General features: G+C 45.5%; 1 protein-coding gene across 7 annotated transcripts in view; it reads right to left on the reverse strand.

The window, feature by feature from the left end:
* Positions 1–23,441, reverse strand: part of LOC146809036 (lens fiber membrane intrinsic protein-like) — a 636,754-nt gene that overhangs the window by 69,720 nt on the left and 543,593 nt on the right. For 3 of the 7 annotated variants that reach the window (XM_085615843.1, XM_085615841.1, XM_085615842.1), the window contains one exon: positions 486–685. In XM_085615843.1, coding sequence (XP_085471969.1) covers positions 486–645 — 160 coding nt within the window. In that variant the 5' untranslated portion in view covers positions 646–685. Of the gene's footprint in view, positions 1–485; positions 686–932; positions 1,003–7,294; positions 7,350–7,692; positions 7,796–23,441 lie in introns of those variants that run through there. The other 4 variants (XM_085615845.1, XM_085615844.1, XM_085615840.1 and 1 more) reach the window with 4 other exon arrangements.

A 23,441-nucleotide genomic window follows, 5' to 3' on the forward strand; every position in this document is an offset into this window, starting at 1 on the left:
AAGGCGTCAATATCTTACGCCTGCCTCACAGCAGGCGTAAGACTGACGCAGGCCCTTTCACATGGGGCTTGCCCCATGTGAAAGGACACATTGCTGGAGTTGCGTTACTTTTGTGACACACTCCAGCAATGCATCACTTTTGCGCCTACAGATACGTCAGAAATACTGACGACTCTGTAACTCCTTGCGACATGATGCGTCATACAGTAAATATGACGCATCCATCATGTCGCAAGGAGGACGACTGAGAAGTGACGTATCTCTGCTTTCACGCAGCGATGCGTCACTTCTCATAAATGAGGCCCTTACTTTCTTGCGCCTGAGAAAATAGTCCTTTAACTACAGAGATGCTGTATGTAAGGGATCCCCAACCCCTCAGACGCTCATGGTTTCCTTTACCACTTTCTGTGTCCACATAAACATCACTGCTGCAATCCTATATCTGAGAGTGTTTGAAATTTTGACCATTTGAAACGCTTTCTTACAGTCAGATCGGATGGTGCCACAACCAAGTGGAATACAGAGGCGCCAAAGGCCAAAATTCAAGTTAGGTTGGTCTATCCAGTGAGCGGTTGAGAGTGAGATCACAAGGAGGAGAAGATTGAGGAGCAGAAGGCCCAAGGAAGACATTTTCAGAGCCGACATCGCGATTGTAGGAAATTTCAATAGATCCTCTTTGAGTCGCCTGCAGAGACATAACCCAGAATAATATTGTTCAGAATATTGATCAGTTTAAAAACTATTAAAAAAATCTTCTTCTCACGACTTTCGCAAATCATTTTCAAAAACATTTTTTAAATTGCTAAAAAATTACTGTTACATTTTTTTTTTTTACAACTACTAATGATTTTAGAAATAAATAGAAGAATGTGATGGAGGCCCATTGTGTAAGTAACTAGAAACAGTAAAGTTCTACCAGCATTCTGACTCACAAATGTCATACTTATCAGTGGTGCTGGACCAGTTTTCAGAGTGGGGGAGCTGCCATCAGCCGTGCATCGCCTGCTGAAAAATCCAAGCATCACAAAAAGAACAAGTGTCGCAAAGGAGCCACACCCATTGAACAGGAGAGGAGTGAGGGTGTGGCTTGCAGCTGGTGGTACATGTTGGAGCACACTATCTCAAATATCTAACATCTGAGCATTATATGGTAGTACAGCCATTTACTTAAAGCACAGTTCCCATTGAAATGGGCACAAAATGTGTGCTGAAATTCAATTTTAGTAATAAAACCAAAGTGACAAAACTAAAAACTTTGGGGCATATTTATGACCCCCCTTGCGCACCTGTAGCGTGACTTTTTGTGATGCTCTGTAGTGGCAAACCTTGAAATCATATGAATGAGGCCAACAAAAGCCACTATGCGTGGCTTTGAATGGCCTATTAGATATGGAAAAAGGCAAGGCAGCGCAAATTGCTGCGTTGTCTTACTCTGCACTAGGTAGTCATTTTTTGGGCGTTGCAGTGGGTGTTCCTACACAACACCCATGAATTTTGAAGCGTCCCCAGATTTAAAAGAACATGTAAACCTGGGGAGGCACCAGAACCTTACGCCTGCCAAGGTGTGGCATAACAAGGAGAGTTGATTCCTCTTTCCATGTGTGCTGCACTTTGCAGCACACATGAAAAGAGGAAAACGCCTCTCAGGAATGTTTATGGGCAGGAAGGTGCAAGGGTGCATGCGTTGGCGCTAAGCTGCCAAAGCAGCGCCTGCCCTGGGGGAAAAGACAGAAATAAATTGTATTTGATAAATACGTCGCATTCCTGCCCTTTCACTTTGACATAGGGCAGCATAGAAAGGAGTTTTGCTGCGCTTCCCTATACCAAAACCAGTGGCGGCTGACACTGATAAACAGTGGTGTGGTGGGTAGAGGGGGCGTGGGAGGGTTGCGGGGGAGCGTCCAGGCGGTGGGGGGTGCGGTAGGAGTGTGTGGGGGATGGTAATCATTTGTTTTAAAGTACCTGGTGCTGCCGGCGTGCTCGCACGCCTCTGCCTCCAGTTCATCCAATCCCCGGGCTGCTCTCGAGCATGAGATTGGCCTGAGCGGGCTGGATTAACGCTCGCTCAGGAACAGGGAGTCCGTGCCTTTTCTCCAAACCAGCTGTGCAATACAGCTGGGGTGGAGAATCCTAAGTGCGAATATCAGTTTAGCCGGCCCAAGGCAGCCGGCCACCACTGACATGGGCACTTAACAGTGCACCTGCTACTCCTCCTCCCCACTCCCATGGTCTGGCCTGCACCCCCCTGCACACGCTGGTTCAGCCAGCACCTGAAAAATAAAACAATAATAAAATATCTGGGGGGTTTTCAGCTGCTGGCTCTGAGCCATTGCGGGGGAGCCCCCGCTGGCCAAAATCCCATAAATGAGGCCCCTTCTTCCCTTCACACTTCAGAATTACAAAAAAAATGCGCTTCATTGGTGCTTTCCTAACTGCTATCATATTTTGAAATATTTGTACAGCTCATTATAAAGTATTTCACTTTATTTTACTTTTATAAAAAGAAATCTGTTTATTAAAGCACAATTCATTAACGTGTAATAATCAGAACGGCGCAATGAGTGTTTGCGGGCTTCATTGAAAAAAAAGGAGAAAAAAGCAAAGCGAATACAATCTCTGCTGACATACGTGACCATATACCCGTAGCACCTCTTAATTGTTATGTTGCTATTACATTATTACCTGTCAAATAGTCAATGTCTGGCTACAAATAGCATTGGCTGTCTGCCACATCTCACACCGCATCAATACATACAGGGGGGCTAGTGTCAGCCTTCTTGTGCCATTCGATTATTTTGTCTAGCCACCCATCCTCCACTGTCTCAGTGGGATGTCTTTTATAATTGGTCTCAGTTCTCTGGGGCATCCCCACGTCACCGGTCTGCTGCATTTTGGTGGCATTGAGACGTATCATTTCATGCTGCAGTGGGGTCTGTTTTGCCCTGTGACGCTCTGCTTGAGCTGTGGGTGGGCCATTCGATCACTCATTATTGGTGGACTCAGTGCTGCATGTTGAAGAGCTTCAGACAGCATATACCGAGGCACACCAGGAAGCCTCCCCTGCAGCAAGGGCAGCCCTGTGAAAGCATCATCGACTCAGCTGGTTTACATGGGTGCGTCTTCTGCAGCTTATTTTTGTGGTTGAATGTTTTTCCAGTGGCGTCAGTTTTGAGTAGCTGCCCCATCAGTCTCACCGGTAAAAGGCTATTGTGGTGGAAGTGCTTGAAAGGTGAGCTGGATGGGGAGAGGATGTGGTCCATCGGCTACGCTGCCGCCTTGGTGCTGGAAACTGGAGCTCGAGCCTCGAGGTCGCGTCCACATCCTGTGATTCTGGGCAAATCACTTAATCTCCCGGTGCCTGAATGTGTAAGGTAAATACGGTGCTCATGTAAAGCGCTCCAATACCTTCGGGTCGAGTTCGCGCTATATAAATATGCAAAAAAATATAAAAAGAGCTCCTGCTTTATTTTAAGATCCGTGATCTCGTTGCTCCAGAAGGGGGCGCCAAAGGCATACACATGGGCATGGCCATGCTGTATGGGGAGCACTCAAACAGGGGAACTATGATTTTGCTAGGAGTGCTTGATAGCATGCTTTCATTCGACATGGGGGCTAGCCCATCTCGCTCCAGAAAGTGATGAGGGTTACGAAGCCAAAACCAGAGTTTTTTCTAGGGTGCCTGCGGAGCACTCTAGCAGGGAAATGCTATTTTACTGCAAGTGGTTGAACATGTCCCTGTTCTTCACCAAGAATGCTTGGCCTCTTCAGTGCCCATGACGAGATGGTCTCGTCATGGAGCGCGGTTGCGCTGTGCCCATGACGAGACTATCTCGTCATGAACCCCGCCCGCTAATGCATGCCCGGCACAGGGCGGGGAAAGAGCGTGGCACTGAAGAGGTTAATGCAGTAGGAAGGTGCACAATGGCTGCAACGTGGATTTGTTCATGCTACTTAGCTAGAAACAATTGAAAGATGCCTTCTCTATGCATAAGAAGCTCGGCTTATTCGCTTGAGGGGAAGGGGTAGAAAGGGAGAAACATGGACTTTTTAATATTGTATTGCAAACACTCTAATGGGGAAATGCTATTTTGCTGGGAGTGCTTTTAAGTGTCTGTTGTTCATAAAAGGTGCTTGGCATCCTCGCTTCAGGAGGGAGGCTCACAAAGGCCAAGACCAAAAGAATTCAGGGCCTCATTTATGAAAAGTGACGCATCGCTGCGTGAAAACAGCGATGCGTCACATTTCACAGCGCTCTCCCTGTGACACCAATGATACGTCATATTTACAGTATGACGCATCATGTCGCAAGGAGTTACAGACACGTCAGTATTTCTGACTTATCTGTAGGCGCAAAAGTGTCGCATTACTGGAGTGTGTCACAAAAGTGACGCAACTCCAGCAATGTGTACTTTCACAAGGGCAAGTCCCATGGGGTTTATTTATGAGCTCTTGCATCACTTTTGCGCCGCCAGTGCGTCACTTTTTGTGACGCACCAGTGGCGTAAAAAATGCGCCTTGCTGCGTCATATTTACAAAGTGGTGCAGCTAGGTAGACGCGTCACTTTGTAAACCCCTGCGCCACATTATACCTGCGCCAGGTATAATGTATGCAAGGGGGGCGTTTTGACGCAAGAAAGGGTTGTAGAAGTGACGCAGTGAAATCTATAAGACTTACGCAGGATCTAACAACATGGGGCCTCATTTATGTGACGCACCGGCAGCGCAAAAGTGACACAAGGGTTCATGAATAAGCCCCTCAATTTTTTATGTAGCTTGGGGAGCACTCTAACAGGGAAATGCTTTTTTGCTATGAGTGGTTGAAAGTGTCCCTGCTGTTCGTATAAGATGGTGCTGAAGGACCATAAAGGCTGAAGCGTGGCTTTCTAGAGTAAGCAGAGCCCGCTGACATAATCAGGGCTGGACTGCTCGCTTATTCACCGGGCATTTCCCTTGTGGGCTGGGGCCACTGGAGGCTCGTTTTTAGGGCAGGAGGCCACTGCTGTAGCCTCCATTACTTTTATGCAACTTACTTTAATAATTACAACAGGCACTTTAAGAGTGGAGGGGTCTTCAGGCAAGAGCAAGGAAACAAAGGACATTGAAAAGGAGAGAGAAATGTGAGGGGGAGGAAGAAGAGGGTAGAGCTGTTTTGAACATTTTTGCCAGGGCTGCTTTTGGTTCCCAGCCCAGCCCTGAACAGAACAAATGCTCCTTTTGTAGGAGCGCCTGAGGGTGACCCCACTCCTCAGGTGTGGTACTTGCTCCCCTCACACCAGAAGGGGGGCCCCTGTGTGGTGGTGCTAGAACAGTTATCAGACTGGGGGTGCTGCCATCAATGTTATATCACTGAAGTAATAGGGATTCTGAAAAATCCAAGTGTCACTCAAAGAACAAGTGTAGCAAAGGAGCCACGCCCATTCAGCAGGAGAGAGGTAAGGCTGTGGTATAAAGAGGGTAGTGCATTTTGGAGCACACGGCCGCAAATATATTACTAAAGCATGGTGTGTCAGCGCACTATCATTTACAGACAGCACCAGTGGCGTCACATTAGCCCCCACAGCCCCTGCGGTGCGAAGGGGCCCGAGCTCTAGGGGGCCCCCTAAGCAGAGTACACTGATTGGGTCTGGGACCAAAGTGGTAGGTGGTGGGCCAGAAGACCCATTTACTTTGCAGGTGGGGCCCTCACGTTTCAGTACGCTACTGGACAGCACCTGTGAAACGGCCTCGATACATGCAGTTTTACCGATAAAACTTTGTCACCCATAAAATGTGTTCAAACTGGGAGTCTCATTTATGAAAAGTGACGTATCGCTGCGCAAAATCAGCGCCATTCTTACAACTCATTGGATGCACCGTATTTACACTACCGTTCTCCATGACGCAAGGATTTACAGATACATCAGGAATTCTGACGTATCTGATGGTGCAAAAGTGACGCATTGCTGGAGTGTTTTCGGAAAACTGACATAACTCCAGAAATGTGTCAGAACCCATAGGTGAACCCCATGTAAAAAGACCTGTGTCAATTCTTACGCCTGCTTGAAGCAGGCATAAGGATTTTGACGTAGTCAAGTCGTAGAAGTGGTGTTGTGAAAACTCATGAATTTCAAAGCGCCATTTCGACATGGCTTTTTTACGGGGGAACACCCACCCTGCAAACATTATAGATGCGTCCCTTTGTAAATAGGGCACGGTGTGGCACATTGATTACACCGCCGCAGCGTCACAAAAAAGTGAAGCAACAGCGGCACACGCACCCATAAATAGGGATGTGGGTGTCAGCAAAATATTAATATTTGCGCAACAACAAGTAATGCGCCTTGATTTGTTTGACCCCTAATAAAATCTTTGTTTGCATCACACTTCAGAGTTAGAGAAAATGTGCTTCCTCTGCGCTTTCTTAACTGCTGATGTATTTTGAAACACCTGCGCAGTTAATTTTAAGGCACTTAATGGTGTTGTGTGCTGGACAAAGTTTACATCCGACACAGCCTTTTCTTTGCACTCTGGGGGGCATATTTACAATACCTGGCACATCCCTGCATATCAGCAGGGATGCGCCAGTTATTGTGCACCACAGCTCCGCCACCAGGGATGCGCCGCATTTACAATGCGGCGCACCATGGGGCAAAAACGGCACAGATGCGTGACGCATCTGTGCCATAAAAGTGGCGCATTGCTGGAGTTGCGTCGCAAGCGCGACGCAGCTCCAGCAATGCTCTGGGGGGCCCTATCTTGCTAATGCTGCGTCAATCCTTACGCCTGCTTCAGGCAGGCGCAGGGTTTTGACACAGCATGGGCCTAAAATAGACTGAGTGAAACCTTGTAGATTTCACTCAGCCACTTTTAGGAGGCGTTCCTCCGCTTGAACGCCCCCCCCCTGCGCAGGAACGCCTACATGTGGCGCAGGGCTTTACAACGTGACACATCTCCCAGATGCGTCAAGTTGTAAGTACCCCACACCATGGCGCAGGATTTGCGCCGGCGCTGCGTCACAAAAGTGAGGCAACAGCAGCGTAAATGAGGCGCAAGGGGCTTGTAAATCTGCCCCTCGGTACCTCTGACAAAATTGTCCCACAGAGCACATTACACAGTCCTCTCACTCTGCTATCAGAGAAAGAAAAGTAAAGGCCAATCACTGTTAAAAACAGAAGCAGCAATTTGTCAGAAGACAGCCTGACAATGGACCTCTATCATTAAATACACAGTAACTGTGACAAACTAAAACAATGCTTCTTTCAGCCCTATGTTTCGGTCATTAATCATCCTTTACACAAAATGACAAATACTTCACCTCTTTTGGTCACTGTTATCTGGACTGAACGGTCACGTTCCCACGGTAGTGGCAGCTGCAGCAGGAATGAAGGGATGTCTCAGAAACACGTGCTTTCAAAGTGCACACACTGTACTGTTTGTAACATTGCAGTTACACTTGACACTAAAAATGCTCAACGTCACTTACTTTTTACAGTTTTCATATCTCTCACTTCACTTTTAATCGTTCAATTGTTATATTGTAAGTACACACAAACAAACACACACACACAAATTACATTTTCAATCTTCTGCTTAGCTAATGCTTTACTTAAAGTTACCAGTACTACTAAGTAAAACATTGTTTAAGAGCCAGAACTATTGTCTTTGCCAGTGTTTGTTTCAGAATAAGTTAAATTATCACAATATTGTACTTACTGTTGCAGGAGTGACTGCCCTCCTCTTGTGTGCGTGCTTCGATGATTCAGCTAGTTCTGTTGACTGTCCAAAGAGGTCTCGAGACACAAGTCCTTGTAAACAGAACCCTTCGGGGGTGTCACCCCTTACTATATATAACGACCGCAAGTGTCACAACACGTGACAGCGCAATCCTGACTTTCGCTATGATTGCATTCAGCTAACGGTCTACAACCGGGTTTTTTCCGGCACTTCAGTTCTACGAGTGGAAATGTGTTAATTCCATTTTAGGCAGCAGCGCAGTGCAGATAAACTCTCCTCTCACGTCACAGTGGGACTATAACTCTGGAAAGGGGTTTTACATTGGGCATAGACAGAGCCGTTCTGGCCGAAGCGGGCACCGGGCGTTGTCCCGGTGGGCCGGATGGGCGGGGCCGGTTTTGCAGCAGTTCTGGAATATGCCCCCCTGTAACAAAAGCGGTAGAGGAAGTGGTGCTTTCCACTCGCATCCTCCATTCCATCCTCCCTCCTCGCCCCCCCCTCCCACTACCCTTTGGCAGTCAAGCTGATTGACAGGGCTGGTTTCTGTTCCCAGTACTGCCTTGGGCACGGATGATGTTAGATAGGGCGCCACTTTCATTCTCCTTCTCTCTCGCTTTCTCTCGCTCTATATATCTATCTCTATGTATCTATAGATAGATATATAGAGATATATGTGAAACAAAGTTAGGCCGCAGTCTGACTACAAAATACGGCTGTGAGAAAGACCGACAGTCATCAGAGTTATGTTTTTCTCTTAAGTTCAAATAAAAAATCCCTTATTTGTGCTCTGAGTAAGGCATATATTTGTTTCTGCTGTTCATGAGGGGTTTGGTCACCTGAGCTCGCTGGAGTAAAAATTGCGCCAACATTGGGAGAAACATATATATATATATATATATATATATATATATATATATATATATATATATATATATATATATATTGTCACCAATTTGCTCAGAGATGAGGCCGCAACTCGCCTGCAGGGGGTTCACAAAACCTTTATTCAAACCATTGCCGCTTCCCTTCACGGTAATTCGTCCCATTGGCCTTACGCGTTTCGAAGCATTCGCGCTTCTCATCAGAGGCCACACGCAGGAACCCAATTTCATTGACGCTGTATCTTCCCAGCATGCTTTACAGAGACTCCCAGTAGTCTCAGGTGTAATTTCTTTAAGTAGAGTTCGTTTTCCACAGTGCATGTTGGGAAATGTATTTTCACTACCCTCTAGTGGGTTCACTTCCTGCATGCCATTTCTGGACCAGTTTAAAGCCCTCCATTGAGCTCCCTGAAAGGATTCTGCAATGTTAATAGTATCCCTGCTGGCGCCAGTCAAAGAGGAACGTTACCTCCCTGTGGTCCTGTTCGTCATTTTCAGGCAGCGCGATCCCTCCACGGCCGGAGCCGCCACGATGTGTATTGTCACCAATTTGCTCAGAGATGAGGCCGCAACTCGCCTGCAGGGGGTTCACAAAACCTTTATTCAAACCATTGCCGCTTCCCTTCACGGTAATTCGTCCCATTGGCCTTACGTGTTTCGAAGCATTCGCGCTTCTCATCAGAGGCCACACGCAGGAAACCAATTTCATTGACGCTGTATCTTCCCAGCATGCTTTACAGAGACTCCCAATAGTCTCAGGTGTAATCTCTTTAAGTAGAGTTCGTTTTCCACAGTGCATGTTGGGAAATGTATTCACGTCGCTCATTTCACTACCCTCTAGTGGATTCACTTCCTGCATGCCATTTCGGGACCAGTTTAAAGCCCTCCATTGAGCTCCCTGAAAGGATTCTGCAATGTTAATAGTATCCCTGCTGGCGCCAGTCAAAGAGGAACGTTACCTCTCTGTGGTCCTGTTCGTCATTTTCAGGCAGCGCGATCCCTCCACGGCCGGAGCCGCCGCGATGTGTATTGTCACCAATTTGCTCAGAGATGAGGCCGCAACTCGCCTGCAGGGGGTTCACAAAACCTTTATTCAAACCATTGCCGCTTCCCTTCACGGTAATTCGTCCCATTGGCCTTATGCGTTTCGAAGCATTCGCGCTTCTCATCAGAGGCCACACGCAGGAAACCAATTTCATTGACGCTGTATCTTCCCAGCATGCTTTACAGAGACTCCCAATAGTCTCAGGTGTAATCTCTTTAAGTAGAGTTCGTTTTCCACAGTGCATGTTGGGAAATGTATTCACGTCGCTCATTTCACTACCCTCTAGTGGGTTCACTTCCTGCATGCCATTTCGGGACCAGTTTAAAGCCCTCCATTGAGCTCCCTGAAAGGATTCTGCAATATTAATAGTATCCCTGCTGGCGCCAGTCAAAGAGGAACGTTACCTTTCTGTGGTCCTGTTCGTCATTTTCAGGCAGCGCGATCCCTCCACGACCGGAGCAGCCGCGATGTGTATTGTCACCAATTTGCTCAGAGATGAGGCCGCAACTCGCCTGCAGGGGGTTCACAAAACCTTTATTCAAACAATTGCCGCTTCCCTTCCCGGTAATTCGTCCCATTGGCCATACGCGTTTCGAAGCATTCGCGCTTCTCATCAGAGTCCACACGCAGGAAACCAATTTCATTGACGCTGTATCTTCCCAGCATGCTTTACAGAGACTCCCAATAGTCTCAGGTGTAATCTCTTTAAGTAGAGTTCGTTTTCCACAGTGCATGTTGGGAAATGTATTCACGTAGCTCATTTCACTACCCTCTAGTGGGTTCACTTCCTGCATGCCATTTCGGGACCAGTTTAAAGCCCTCCATTGAGCTCCCTGAAAGGATTCTGCAATGTGAATAGTATCCCTGCTGGCACCAGTCAAAGAGGAACGTTACCTCTCTGTGGTCCTGTTCGTCATTTTCAGGCAGCGCGATCCCTCCACGGCCGGAGCCGCCGCAATGTGTATTGTCACCAATTTGCTCAGAGATGAGGCCGCAACTCGCCTGCAGGGGGTTCACAAAACCTTTATTCAAACCATTGCCGCTTCCCTTCACGGTAATTCATCCCATTGGCCTTACGTGTTTCGAAGCATTCGCGCTTCTCATCAGAGGCCACACGCAGGAAACCAATTTCATTGACGCTGTATCTTCCCAGCATGCCTTACAGAGACTCCCAATAGTCTCAGGTGTAATCTCTTTAAGTAGAGTTCGTTTTCCACAGTGCATGTTGGGAAATGTATTCACGTCGCTCATTTCTCTACCCTCTAGTGGGTTCACTTCCTGCATGCCATTTCGGGACCAGTTTAAAGCCCTCCATTGAGCTCCCTGAAAGGATTCTGCAATGTTAATAGTATCTCTGCTGGCGCCAGTCAAAGAGGAACGTTACCTCTCTGTGGTCCTGTTCGTCATTTTCAGGCAGCGCGATCCCTCCACGGCCGGAGCCGCCGCGATGTGTATTGTCACCAATTTGCTCAGAGATGAGGCCGCTACTCGCCTGCAGGGGGTTCACAAAACCTTTATTCAAACCATTGCCGCTTCCCTTCCCGGTAATTCGTCCCATTGGCCATACGCGTTTCAAAGCATTCGCGCTTCTCATCAGAGTCCACACGCAGGAAACCAATTTCATTGACGCTGTATCTTCCCAGCATGCTTTACAGAGACTCCCAATAGTCTCAGGTGTAATCTCTTTAAGTAGAGTTCGTTTTCCACAGTGCATGTTGGGAAATGTATTCACGTAGCTCATTTCACTACCCTCTAGTGGGTTCACTTCCTGCATGCCATTTCGGGACCAGTTTAAAGCCCTCCATTGAGCTCCCTGAAAGGATTCTGCAATGTTAATAGTATCCCTGCTGGCGCCAGTCAAAGAGGAACGTTACCTCTCTGTGGTCCTGTTCGTCATTTTCAGGCAGCGCGATCCCTCCACGGCCGGAGCCGCCACGATGTGTATTGTCACCAATTTGCTCAGAGATGAGGCCGCAACTCGCCTGCAGGGGGTTCACAAAACCTTTATTCAAACCATTGCCGCTTCCCTTCACGGTAATTCGTCCCATTGGCCTTACGCGTTCCGAAGCATTCTCGTTTCTCATCAGAGGCCACACGCAGGAAACCAATTTCATTGACGCTGTATCTTCCCAGCATGCTTTACAGAGACTCCCAATAGTCTCAGGTGTAATCTCTTTAAGTAGAGTTCGTTTGGAGAAATTTGGAGACGTCAGCATTATTATTGTGTATTATATATCTTTGTTGCATTATGGAATTTTTAGAGCTATTTGAGCACATTTGAATTTTATGCACCTTCGTGCGACTATTTATTTATGTGGTTTTAAATGCTTTTAAATGGAGTGATATTAGGCATTAATGTCTTTTATTATATTTAATTCTGGCTCTAGAATAATTTACACTAGGTCCAGCGAGAAAAACACAAAAAAACAAAGTATATTTACACATTTGCTGTTCAAGTACTTTTAGTATTTTTTTTTACAATTTATGATATAACGAGGATTTTGTTACTTTCTATTGCGTTTTTGCACTTGCACTTGCACTTTTTATACTATAAAATGGCGGCTGAAGCCAAGAAGCGTTGTCATGTGATCAAGGTCCGGGAGGGACCGAAACGCGTCATGGCCGACTAAGCGAAAAATAAAACAATTTGCACAGAACTGTGGTCCGTGCCTGCTTGTTATCTCGAGGATTTGGGAACACAGTAAGCAGCAAAACGTGATATATATATATATATATATATATTACTTGTTTTCCAAATCCGGTATACGATATTCGCCGAACAAAGTAGGACACAGACCCGAAGTAAGTGCTTAGAAATAATTCACTCCTCTCATCGCCATGACGCGTTTCAGCTCGTCAAAAGCCTTGTTCACATGACATACATATATATATATATATATATATATATATATATATATATATATATATATATATATAGATAGAGAGAGAGTCCTCGTAAGCTTTCCAATACCCACCAAGAGGATAAATACGAGCAGAGGCCCAATCTTGTGCCAAATACATTTAGTTTATCTCACATGTAGTCCACCATGACGTGTTTCAGCCGATGACCGGCCTTGATCACATGAGATCGCTAAGACTGCGTCAACCCAATTTAAAGTGCCAGTGCTTGCAACCATATTAATAGACATAGACAGAATACTATCCATGGTTCCACATCAATGCATAAATGCATTGCGAGTATATCCCAATCTTGAAAATACATAAAATGGAATTATAATAAATATATACCATGGCACGCCCATTGTTTTGTAAAATGCTAGAAAAAATACATAAGAACATTATGGCTTCAATGCCTCCATGTATCATTGCATTTATTTTGATCTCTTGTGTCTATGGGTGACTTGATGTTGAAATGTCTAAACGCCATAAAATATGTGTGTAATAATGTGTTTACTATTAGCCTTGGTGCTCCACATCTATGTAATTAAATGGAGCTATTTGACATATTTTACGGTTCTATCAGTCAGTGATGTTTCTAGTATAAATACTGTTATCATACATCATATTGTCCCAACCATCTACAACAGGGTTCTCCAACCTTTTCTGTAGTGAGAGCTACTTCTGCTCAAGGAAAGTCTTTCTGAGCTACTAGCAAATTTTATAACTGTAAAATAGTGACTACACTATAACCACCCTAAACAGGATTATCAGAAGTGACCACCCAAGTATTTCAGGCGCAATTACCTGCAGACATTCTGGGGAAAACTCCATCAATATAAAATGCTTGCAGCTGACTTATGAAGTAACATTCAAATCTTGACATTCCCTGTGGTACAAAAGACATAAGCACAGCAGGGGGTCTCCCCACCTCAGCTTGAATTATCATTCATCAGTTTCTGAAAATGCTAATTTTTCTATCAAGTATAACTTTCTACTGTGGGCAAATGAACTCAAAAGAAAACCCACTTTTGAAAACAAAACTGGCTTTGAAATATCTGTTTTCATTTTTAGAAAGTGCACAATCCCAAAACATCAGCTTGTCATTTTCATCAAGTAGTCCCATATACAAGTGCCTCTAATGGACAGACTGCTTTGAATATCCAGGGATTACAGTCATTTACCAGAGATGCTAACCATAGCACCAATGTGCCTGCATTATACCAGTAATGCCCACCATTATACTAGGGCCACAGTTGTGCCAAGACTGGAAACCATAAGGGTCCAGGCAGAGACCATATACCAGTCATGACCATTCTTATACCAGGAATAAGTAAAGGGAGTCATGCTCTTAGTATGTCAATGATGGCTGCCAGTGAACTACAACTAGACCAAGAATACCCCAAATACATAAGGAGGACCATTATTATGCTATTGGCACTATTATGCCAGGAATGGCAAAAACTATGCCAGAGATAACACCCTTATGATGGGGCTACCATACACATTTGCTGGTCCTTGACACCAGGTGTAGCTTTCAGGAAGCAATAGTGTTTATTATGGACGCACATAAATACTAAGGAGTCTCTTAATTTGCTCCGGTCTGGGTCATGCCCTGTTCTCCTCTGGTCTTGGGCTGATCCTGCACCCAACTGACACATTTTCACTCTGACTCCTGCAGTCCCACACCTTGGTGGGTAAGCACTCATTACTGCTCAGGCTACTGCTGCCATACTTCTTTTAAGGTCCACTGTTCATGCACATGTTGTGACTGATAAAGCAGGGACTACAACATGATCAGTCTCCTTGTGGCATAGTTATATTGAGATTGGATACAGACAGTCATGTGGGAGGCCCTACAGGCCGACACACTGTGTGCTTGTGTGTTAGTATGAGTTCCTGCCATAGGCTTAGCTGACTGTCACTCTGAGGGTCTTGAGATAACCAGTGCTGCCTTCTTTAATAGACACCTACTCTCTGAATTAGATACTGACCTTGACTTCTCCTTTGAGAGCTACTTTGAAGGTACTGGTGAGCTACCAGTAGCTCCCGAGCTACTCGTTGGATACCCATGATCTACAATATAGAAACTGTACATTTCCATATACCAATTTGGCAAAAATACCAATATAGTGATGAAGTGCTACAAAAAAATATAATAAAAAATAAATAAAAATTAAAAATGTGCAAATTATCCTGAATTGCAATGTGCTCATCGATCCTTACACTGACAGCATTATATGTTGAAAATCACCCAATGCTCAGTCAGTGATAAGACTATATTGTGCAAAAATAGCTAATACCAAAAATGTCCTCAACACACCATTGGCGACAGCTATATTAACGTAGTGTTTTGGAGCTGCTCCCGTTGCGATGATTACAGTGCAAGATAAAGTGGGTCATGAGATGATCCATTCATTGACATGTCTTGAATATTACATTTCTCAGTTATTTCCCAGTATATACATAAATATCTAAATATCTAAATATATCCTTATACTAAAACAAATGTCTAAAATGAATAAATATGTGCATGAATAAAAAATCCTACAAAAAAGATGTTAAAGTTTTTACATATTCAATATAAAATATATAGAGATTCCAGTAGCTAATGAGATAAAAAAAATGTGTACAAAAGCAGTGCCTATCTATATTCGATTAGATTATTCCTGCCAAGCTTGAAAATCATATCTACCACTGATGACATTTGCGTGTCATGGTATAATGGCCAATCAATATGAGTAATCTATTGGTATTATATATCATAGATCATAGATAGGTGTGCAAATCCTCGCTTGTATTGAGACCCCCTGGTTGTTTCGAATCAAATTGTAAAATATAACTAGTTTCAAGATGCCTCAGCTTAGCTTCCCGATTTCCCCCTCTTTTCTGTATGGGTATAGCATCGATAACATAATATTTGAGATGCTTGAGGTCCCTATTATGCCATTCATTAAAATGTCGAGCCACGGGATAGCTAGCATCATTTTTAATGATTGCCCGTATATGCTGGATTATCCTCTTGTGCACGGCTAGCTTCGTACTCCCAATGTATTTGAGGCTACAGCTGCATTCAAGGATGTATACAGCATACTCAGTTTTACAGGTTAGATGTTGTTTAATTGCCTGTATTCTGGTAATGAATGCTGTCTGATACAAAGTTTTGTTGACGCCGTGTTGCAGGCCTTGCAGGTCAAACATTTATAAAAGCCCTTTCTGGCCGTTAGCCACATCCCCCTATCTAGGTCCTCTGGGCTACTTTTTACCAGCTCATTACCCATAATCGCTGTTTTTCTGTATATGATAGATGGTTTGGTAGGTAAGAGTGTGCCTATTATGGGCTCGTCCAGAAGAATGGGCCAATTTCGTTTAACTATGGCCCTCAGTTGCTTTTCCTGCCTAGAGAATGTAAGAATTAATCTAGTAGGTTCCTGGGCCCCTTCTGGTGGTTCTCTTTCCTTGCCTTTTAGTTTAACTCTGTATTGCAACAAGTCCTACCTTGGCCTCAATCTGGACCTAGCTATAGGTGCATCCACTGTGTCAGATCTATATCATCTGGCCAGAAAGCGATCTCAACTTTCTGATTGTTTAACTACAGTGTCTGCCTTGTCACTGCAAATGCGTCTAATGCGTGACATTTCCCCATATGGGATGCTGTTGATAAGATGGGGAGGGTGTGCACTAGACGCATGCAACACTGTATTGCCTGCTGTCATTTTGCGATATAATTATGTTGCAAACTGTTATTAGCTATTTGAACTTGCTCACCTAGGAATGCTACTTGGTTTTTACTGATGTCTGACTTAAAATTCAAGTTCACATCATTATTATGGTGGCCGGCTTTGCAGAAGGGCTGCAATATCTCCCCCCTGTAACAAAAGCGGTAGAGGAAGTGGTGCTTCCCAATCGCACCCTCCATTCCCTCCCCCCACACCCCACTTTGCCGGTCAAGCTGATTGCCAGGACTGGTTTCTGTTCCCAGTACAGCCTTGGGCACAGATGATGTTAGATAGGGCGCCACTTTCATTCTCTTTCTCTCTCTCTTTCTCTCTCTATCTCTTTATATATCTATATATATATATATAAATGTATCTATAGATAGATATATCTAGATATCTGTGAAACAAAGGTAGGCTGCAGTCTGACAGTACAAAATACGGCTGTGAGAAAGACCGACAGTCATCGGAGTTATGTTTTTCTCTTAAGGTCAAATAAAAAATCCTTTATTTGTGCTCTGAGTAAGGTATATATTTGTTTCTGCTGTTCATAAGGGGTTTGGTCACCTGTATGCCAGCACAACAGTCAAGCTCGCCGGAGTAAAAATTGAGCCAACATTGGGGGAAATATATATATATATATATATATATATATTCACTGAAAAAACCATAGGTTTCAGGGACGTTGTAGTTAGTTGGACATTTCACTCCTACAAAACCATAGAAATTCCGCCGTTATAGTAAGTTCAGCTAACTACAACTCGCGCCCCCGCAATGCACTGCTGATGACGTCACTTATTACATCATTCATGACATGGTCAGTGACATCAATGATGACATCACTGATAACATCTCAAATGACATCACTGATGACATCATCCAGTGACTGTGTGTTTCTGTAAAGTTTAAAAATGTTTTATATATATGCCAAGGTGTATTGAAGAATGAATGGGTGGATGGAGGATTTAGTAGGTGTGTGACTCACTGTTTAAGTGAGTGATTAAATGTGTCTTACTGAATACATGGGTTAGTGACTAAACTGTGTGAATGTCTGTATCAGTCTGTCTGTTGTTGTATAACCTGCTGCATCGGTTGGTCAGTAGCTCCACGGGTGTCTATATGGGTTATTGCCTGAGTAATTGTATGGGAGACTGAGTGTGTGTATGGTTGGGTGGGGGATGTGTGACTCTGTGTATAGATGTGTGAGTGGTTGATTGACTGGGTGTATGACTTTAAGAGTGCATGTGGAAACAGTTCTATGGGTGAGTGAGTGTGTGTATGGATGTGTTGGTGAGTGAATGGATGTCTCAGTGGTAGATGTCCAAGTGAGTACAAAAGTAAAAGGCAGTGTATGTGAGAGTTGGACTATATAAATGACTATATGTGAGAGTCTGTGATTGTGGGAGTGGCTGTATGGATGAGTGTATACTTGTATTAGTGATTATATAAGAGAGGAAGTACACGTTAGTATCTGTATGAATGAATGAGGTGGTATGTGTATAACTATGTAGGTGAGTAAATGGAACTGTGATTGATTCTTTGCATGACTGACTAGGATAAGTGCATGACGGACTAGGATGAGTGGTGGTGTGTGAGTGTCTGTATAGGTGTATGAGTGCATATGATAGTGTTGAATTGATCAGTGACTACATGTATGAATGTTTGTATGGATGAATGAGTGCATGTGTCTGTAGACCTAGGAATTAATGAGTGTGTTTGTAGTAACTGGTATTAGTGTGTCGATGGTTTTGGAAATGGTAGTCTGTATTTTACAGGGGGTGTATCAAAGGTTATATTAGGGTGTGAGGAGGTGCATCAGATTGTCACGTGGATGATGTCATCAGTGATGTCATTTGAGATGTCATCAGTGATGTCATCAGTGATGTCACTGACCATGTCATGAATGATGTAATATGTGACATCATCAGCAGTGCATTGCGGGGGCGCGAGTTATAGTTAGCTGAACTAACTATAACGGTGGAATTTCTATGGTTTTGTGTGAGTGAAAAGTCAAAATAACTATAATGTCCCTGAAACCTCTGTTTTTTTCAGTGAATTTCAAAGGTTTTTTAAATGCTAATTTGTAACTATAACGTCCCTAAAACCTGTTTTTTTCAGTGAATTTCAAAGGTTTTTTAAATGCTAATTCCTAATTATTTTCTTCTTAAAACCTATAGTTTTTTCAGTGATTTTAAATTATCACTTCATTGTCAATCTAGTGAAAACAGCCAGTATCCCCAGTTTTCCAGCAATAGCTTCCACAAAAAAAATTCTCACAAATGAGAACAACTAACAGTAATAATATACAGAGTAGATGTCCCCATGCAAAAATTAACACAAAAGTACAAGTTCCCGATATTTTCAATGAGCAGCCAAATCTGGGGTGCAATCTAAAGTCAGGGAATAAGCCACGTTGGCAGTAGGTATCTAACATCTGCATTTTACTGGTGTAAACCAGGACGACTACCTACAATGTGAAAGGGATCCCAGCCCAGAATCACATCTGAAGCGCAACATATGTCATAGAGTTACTGATCACGCAGCTCAAACACCCATGAAGGACACAACACTCACTGCCACCAGCCTCAGGACGTCCCCCCGGACCACCCTCCTCCCTACTACCACCGAAGAAGCGCAGAACGGGACAGCGGACCTTCCAAAAACAGCATGGTCCTTCAGCCACAATACTTGAATGTTGGCAGATATGGCAAGCAAATATATGTGAAGGACGCAACTCATCCATCAATAATAATAATGCACACAATACCAAGTGTAGCGTTGACGTGCTGGACAGATCTCACTATACAGATCATAAATCTCTCCATCTGTACATATACTGCTGGTGCTTGTAGTGTTGTGCACAATAGACGCAACCATGTTACCTGAGGCAGTGGGGAAGATCTCAGATATGTAGCTGTGTTGTCCTCCCCTGGAAGCGGAAGCACAGTGGGCTGGTCCAACGTACGCCACTCCAGCATAGGAGTCTGAATAAATAAGTTGGGGCTCGGGTGTGGTTCACTTGTGAACTGTGAAGACCAACGAGTCTGCCAGAGCGGCGGGCCTCACCCTGCCAAGTGGCTGCCGCCATGACCGCGGGTCTCTTCGACACAGGCCCTCTGCGAACCTAGCGGCACAGCACTGCAGACTTAAGTCTGTACAGACTACTGCCTTCAATCTACACTGCGGACAGCAGGCATCACAATTCAGATGGAGTAGCGATTGCAGATGACGCAGTGCAGTACGCAAGATACATTGCTCCCAGTGCGGCTCTCTCGGACCAAGCATCATCGCAGGGTGCGCAGACGCTGAGTGCTTCAGGTGCCACTAAATCAGTGCACAACATATCATCGCCACGTGGACTTTTGAGGCAGAATTCAATAGACAAAAGACATTGCTCCGAGTGCGGCCCCGGACCACGCTTTATCGCAGGGTACATACATGCTGAGCGCCAAAGGTACTACTAACTCAGTGCACCATAAGTCATCGCCACGTGGCCTTATTGAGGCAGAATTCAGTAGACAAAAGACATTGGTTCAAGTGCGGCCCCCCCGGACCACGCATCATCGCAGGGTACGTACACGCTCAGTGTCAAAGGAACTACTAACTCAGTATACCATAAGTCATCGCCACGTGGCCTTACTGAGGCAGAATTCAATAGACAAAAGACATTGCTCTGAGTTCGGCCCCCCCGGACCACGCATCATCGCAGGGTACGTACACGCTGAGCGCCAAAGGTGCTTCTAACTCAGTGCACCGTAAGCCATCGCCACGTGGCCTTATTGAGGCAGAATTCAATAGACAAAAGACATTGGTTCGAGGGCCACCGTCCCGGACGACACATCATCACAGGGTACGTACACGCTGAGCACCAAAGGTACTACTAACTCAGTGCACCATAAATCATCGCCTCTTGGCCTTATTGAGGCAGAATTCAATAGACAAAATACATTGGTCCGAGTGCGGCCCTCCCGGACCACGCATCATCGCAGGGTACGTACATGCTAAGCGCCAAAAATACTACTAACTCAGTGCACCACAAGTCATCGCAAGGAAGAGTGAACAGTTTTATGTCAGCAGTGAGGCATACTATCACTCGAAAATCACCAAAAAATACTTATAATAGAAAAAGAACAGAAGTACTGCTCATCTCCTGAGGCGGAAAGCCGGGAGAAATGGTCTAAATCTTGGTGTGATTTTAAAACTTTTAACCTGCATTTCGTGTGATACTGTGTTTTTTTAACGAACTAAGGATCCTACTCACCACTCGCCCAGTGCACTCCTCGGCTGACGCCATCGGTGGGGAATCACTGCGGCCACGCCCACCAACCTTAGGCCACGCCCCCACCACCCAGTATTTAGGCGCGCTGACTTGCTAGCGCGAACAGAGTACTGCTCATCTCCTGAAGCGGAAAGCCGGGAGAAATGGTCTAAATCTTGGTGTGATTTTAAAACTTTTAACCTGCATTTCGTGTGATACTGTGTTTTTTTAACGAACTAAGGATCCTACTCACCACTCGCCCAGTGCACTCCTCGGCTGACGCCATCGGTGGGGAATCACTGCGGCCACGCCCACCAACCTTAGGCCACGCCCCCTCCACCCAGTATTTAGGCGCGCTGACTTGCTAGCGCGAACAGAGTACTGCTCATCTCCTGAGGCGGAAAGCCGGGAGAAATGGTCTAAATGTTGGTGTGATTTTAAAACTTTTAACCTGCATTTCGTGTGATACTGTGCTTTTTTAACGAACTAAGGATCCTACTCACCACTCGCCCAGTGCACTCCTTGGCTGACGCCATCGGTGGGGAATCACTGCGGCCACGCCCACCAACCTTAGGCCACGCCACCGCCACAATATATAAAATGTGTATCTTCTGGAAGCGCAGCGGACGAGCGCAGCGGGCGCGCCGATTGCGCGCCGAAGGCGCGTCTAAGGCAAGCCCGTCTGCGCCCGTCCGTGACCCGACTGCGCACAGCGCCAGCCACGCTGCCGGTATAATGCCCCACACAAAAAGGATAGTCATGACCCGTGAGGACCTATTGGCGCTGGACACGGCGAAACCTTGTCAGGCGACTAGACTCGATCTGGCCCAGTCGGATCTACCATCCTCCTGTCGGAGGTGCGGCAATTTACTGGACATCGCCCCGCCTCTATCAAAGACATGCGCTAAAACATAATTTCGCCCGACTGTTACAAATCTCCCCCCCATTCTGTTCAGATCAGCACTGTTGAACTGTAGATCTCTCCCCAAGCATGCCAACGACATTAGCCTACTTATTATGGAGTCTAAATGGGATGCCTTGTTCCTTACAGAAACCTGGCTAAACATAGATAACATGGCTTCGATCCCTATGGCAACACCTCCGGGATATAAATTAAGTTTTTCAAATAGAGAGGATGACAGAAGAGGTGGCGGAGTGGCAATTATTTTCAAGGACACACTCACTCTAACGTCCTCGGTTCCTACCACCATCCCAGGCGTAGAAGGGCTTCACTTCTAATTTCAAATTAACCCCCAGCTATCTCTAGCTGGCTTGATTATCTATAGACCCCCGGATTGCCCCTCCTCACGCACCGATGAACTTCTGGATTTAATTACCCTAAGCTCCCTAGCTCACCCACACTTTATTGCAGTGGGCGACTTCAATGTCCATGCTGATAGGCCTGACTGCCCCCAGACCACTCAACTCATTGCAACGTTGCAAGCTGCCAATCTTACCCAGATTACCTCAGGACCGACGCACCGGGCTGGCCACATGCTAGACCTCATTTTCTCCAACATACGGGATTCTACAACTCTCCCACCACTACCATTAGTATGGACGGATCATTTCCTAATTCCCTTCTCCATCTCCCTCCCATCGTACTCTCAGAAATCAGGCAAACGCTCGTACATGCGTAGGAAATGGGATAAAATATCTGAGGATACCCTATGCCCGGCGCTGGCAGCCGCCCCCCCTAACTGACTTCAGACGCTAACGCTGATGCAATGATGCTGAACCACTGGATAGGTAGCACAGTGGGATCCAATGCTCCTGCCAAAATTGCTACCTCTCGAAGAGAATCTCCTACCGCCCCCTGGTTCTCCACTGAGCTGATGGCAATAAAAAGCAATTGCAAAAAGCTGGAGCGTCTCTGGAGGACAAATTATTGCGTAGCAGCTAAAACTCTCTACAAAAAAGCCCTCCGAGGTCTATATCGATCCATAAAAAAAGCTAAAAAATCATTTTATGCGACCTCTATTCAAAAAGCCGAACAATCTAGTAAGGAAGTATTTAAGATTGTTCAATCCTTCCTCAAACCGAGGGCCATCGAGACTGAGATTACCCCATCAGAGAGACTCTGTGAGGACATCTCAGATTTTTTTGATAAAAAAATCGCTCAGGTTTATGAGTCCTTCTCTACCCCGCTGTATACAGCAATGGCTGACACAGAAATAAAAGGCTTACCCCCCCTCCACCTAACACAATTCCGTCTCATCTCTCGCGATGAGGCGCTGAACGAATTAAATAAATGCAAATCAGGAGCCCCGGACGATCCCTGCCCACCAAAACTTTGGAAAATTATGTCGGATGCGATTGTAGATCCACTCTTTCATATATGGAACACATCCATTGTAACTGGCACGTTCCCAGATTGCTGGAAACATGCCACACTTCTTCCCCTAAAGAAAAAGCCTAGTGGTGCCTCCGACGACTTGAGCAACCTCCGTCCCATCTCCCTGCTGGCCGCTCCGGGAAAAATGCTCGAAAAACTGATTCAGCGTCAACTGAACAGTTTTATCGGGAAAAACGGAACCCTACACGAAACACAATCAGGTTTCAGGACTGGGTTTAGCACCGAAACGGCCCTCATTGAGGTTGCCGAGTCGATTAGATGGGCTTTAGACACAGGGGCATCAGCTATGCTGGTGCTCCTGGATCTTTCGGCCGCTTTCGATACGGTGGACCACGCAAGACTAATGGCAAGGATGCAGGACACGGGCTTGGAGGACAAGGCACTGCTTTGGCTTCAATCCTATCTAACAGATCGCTCTCAGAAAGTCGCACTGGGTGCCTTCTCCTCCAAACCAAAACGCCTGTGGTGCGGCGTCCCCCAGGGGTCGGCACTCAGCCCGCTCCTTTTTAATGTCTATCTAGCCCCTCTTTTCACCCTGATTGCCAAATGGGGGTTCAAGGCAATCTCATATGCC

This window comes from Triturus cristatus, chromosome 7 (genome assembly GCF_964204655.1).
Source record: "Triturus cristatus chromosome 7, aTriCri1.1, whole genome shotgun sequence".
In the NCBI taxonomy this organism is placed as follows: Eukaryota; Metazoa; Chordata; class Amphibia; order Caudata; family Salamandridae; genus Triturus; species Triturus cristatus.